Below are 1,888 nucleotides of genomic sequence, written 5' to 3' on the forward strand. Positions count from 1 at the left end.
CATTATGATGAAGAGGATGTTGGCTTGGATTTCCTTACATTTTCCTATGCTCGGGTGGTGACTACTTTCATAGAAGAGGACTACGAAGGTGAATTCGTGGAGATCAGGAAATACTTGAGTTCTCTCCAAAAAGATGAGTCATGGTCGATAGAAGACTTCCACCAAATTCGGAAGAAGGCGTACAAGTATTTCCTTAAGGATGGATCTCTTTGGAGGCATGCAGAAAAAAAAGAATGGAACTTTGATGAGAGTTGTTTGCAAGCTAGAAGACCGACAAAAACTAATGTCTGAATTTCATTATAGTGTTTTTGCGGGACATCGAGGAATATGGGCTACGTTCGCTAAGCTTAAGGAGAAATATTGGTGACCAGGCATCTACAAAGATGTAGCAACTTATATAGAAACATGTAAGGAATGTCAGATGTTTTCGATTGTTCGCCATCGAGATGAACTTTATCCGACTTACCCGTTGGCTATGCATTACAAGTGGATGGTGGACATCGTAATGATGCCAATGGGGCGATGGCAGATGAAGTATCTTGTGCTCGCGAGAGAGGATCTTACCAATCAAGTTGAAGGGGGAGCATTGAGAACTAAGAAGACATCATCAGTATACAGATTCCTTCTTGAAGATGTTATTTGCAAATATGGATGCGTCGGCAAGATAGTGGTTGATAGAGGCGAGCTGGATGCCAAGGAAGCTAGAGAATTCTTCTCTAGTATGGGAATCAAATTATCTATTACCACGGCGTATAATCTGGAAGCGAATGGGAAAGTCGAACGTGGACATGGACCGATTGTGAAGGCTCTAGTGAAAGCTTGCCATGACAAAATAGGAGAATGGCCACGTCTATTGCCATTTGAACTATGGGCTGACAGGACAACTCATAGCACGATGATAGGATACATGCCGACAAAGCTCATATTTGGACAGAAGTCGATAATGCCAGTGGAACAAAGTATTGTTTCATGGTTTGCATTGCCATGGCAAGATGAGATAAATAGAGAAGATCTTCTAGCATTGAGGATTCAACAGTTGGAGCGGAAGTTGAAAGAGATAGAAGTGGCTAAAGCGCAACTAAAGAATGCAAGGCTGAAGAACAAGAAAGACTTCGACAAACGACATTGATTTCATCCGAGGAAAATCGTTGAAGGAGATTGGGTGCCGGTCTACGACAATAGCCTAGACAACCGACATAGTATGGCTTGAAAATTTTCACAACGATGGTTTGGACCATATGTGGTGAAGAAAGTGGAAGATAATGCAACATATCGTTTAGTAGAACTAGATTGTACACCACTTGCTTTGCCAATTGCAGGAAACAGAATCAAGATCTTTAAGAGAAGAGAGGCCCAAAATCTTGAAATTGAAGCTCTAGACGATGTAGACTCAACCATCGAGGTTGAAAAAGAATAATCAAAAGAGGAATCTTACTACAATTGGCACATACCAGTGGATGTGCATGTTTGGAGGGGGTGAATGTCGTGTGGTTTTTTACGCACTATATGAAAACTAGTAAAATAATCATTTAAGATTATCTTAATGGATTGATATGGGAACATAAATGTCTTCAAGAGCTTCATAACGCATTTTACTACACATGAAACGGATAAACAAGTTTCAAGTTATGTGAGTGTGAGGTTTGAGAAGAAGAGGAAAAATAAAACTGTGAGATATCCCACATAGATAGGAAGAATCAAGATCTCACCGTATATAAGCAGAGCCACAACGCATTCCTTCATATATTTGTGTTTGGAGCACTGAATGACCAAGGTGAGCACAGTTGAATTGTGTGGATGGTTTACTTCCAATCAATTTTGGGTCGCGGCTTGATCGGTCGCAACGTGTGCGTGCACAGAGGCGTTCACGACTCAGTTGGGACACGCG

At 41.3% G+C, this 1,888-nt stretch overlaps 1 protein-coding gene across 1 annotated transcript; it reads left to right on the forward strand.

The window, feature by feature from the left end:
* Positions 1-475: 475 nt before the first annotated feature.
* On the forward strand, positions 476-1,129 carry LOC147860015 (uncharacterized). The gene has a single exon (XM_087324610.1). It carries the CDS (start codon positions 476-478, stop codon positions 1,127-1,129), a length of 654 nt encoding a protein of 217 aa, XP_087180736.1.
* The last annotated feature ends 759 nt before the right edge of the window (positions 1,130-1,888 follow it).

Source organism: Azolla caroliniana, unplaced genomic scaffold (assembly GCF_043228905.1).
Source record: "Azolla caroliniana isolate FFs.n. ecotype wild unplaced genomic scaffold, voAzoCaro1.0.p SCAF_9, whole genome shotgun sequence".
NCBI lineage: Eukaryota > Viridiplantae > Streptophyta > Polypodiopsida > Salviniales > Salviniaceae > Azolla > Azolla caroliniana.

Coding starts and splice junctions, on each gene's coding strand:
- LOC147860015 (XM_087324610.1), top strand. CDS start 476: ATGCATTACAAGTGGATGGTGGACATCGTAATGATGCCAATGGGGCGA.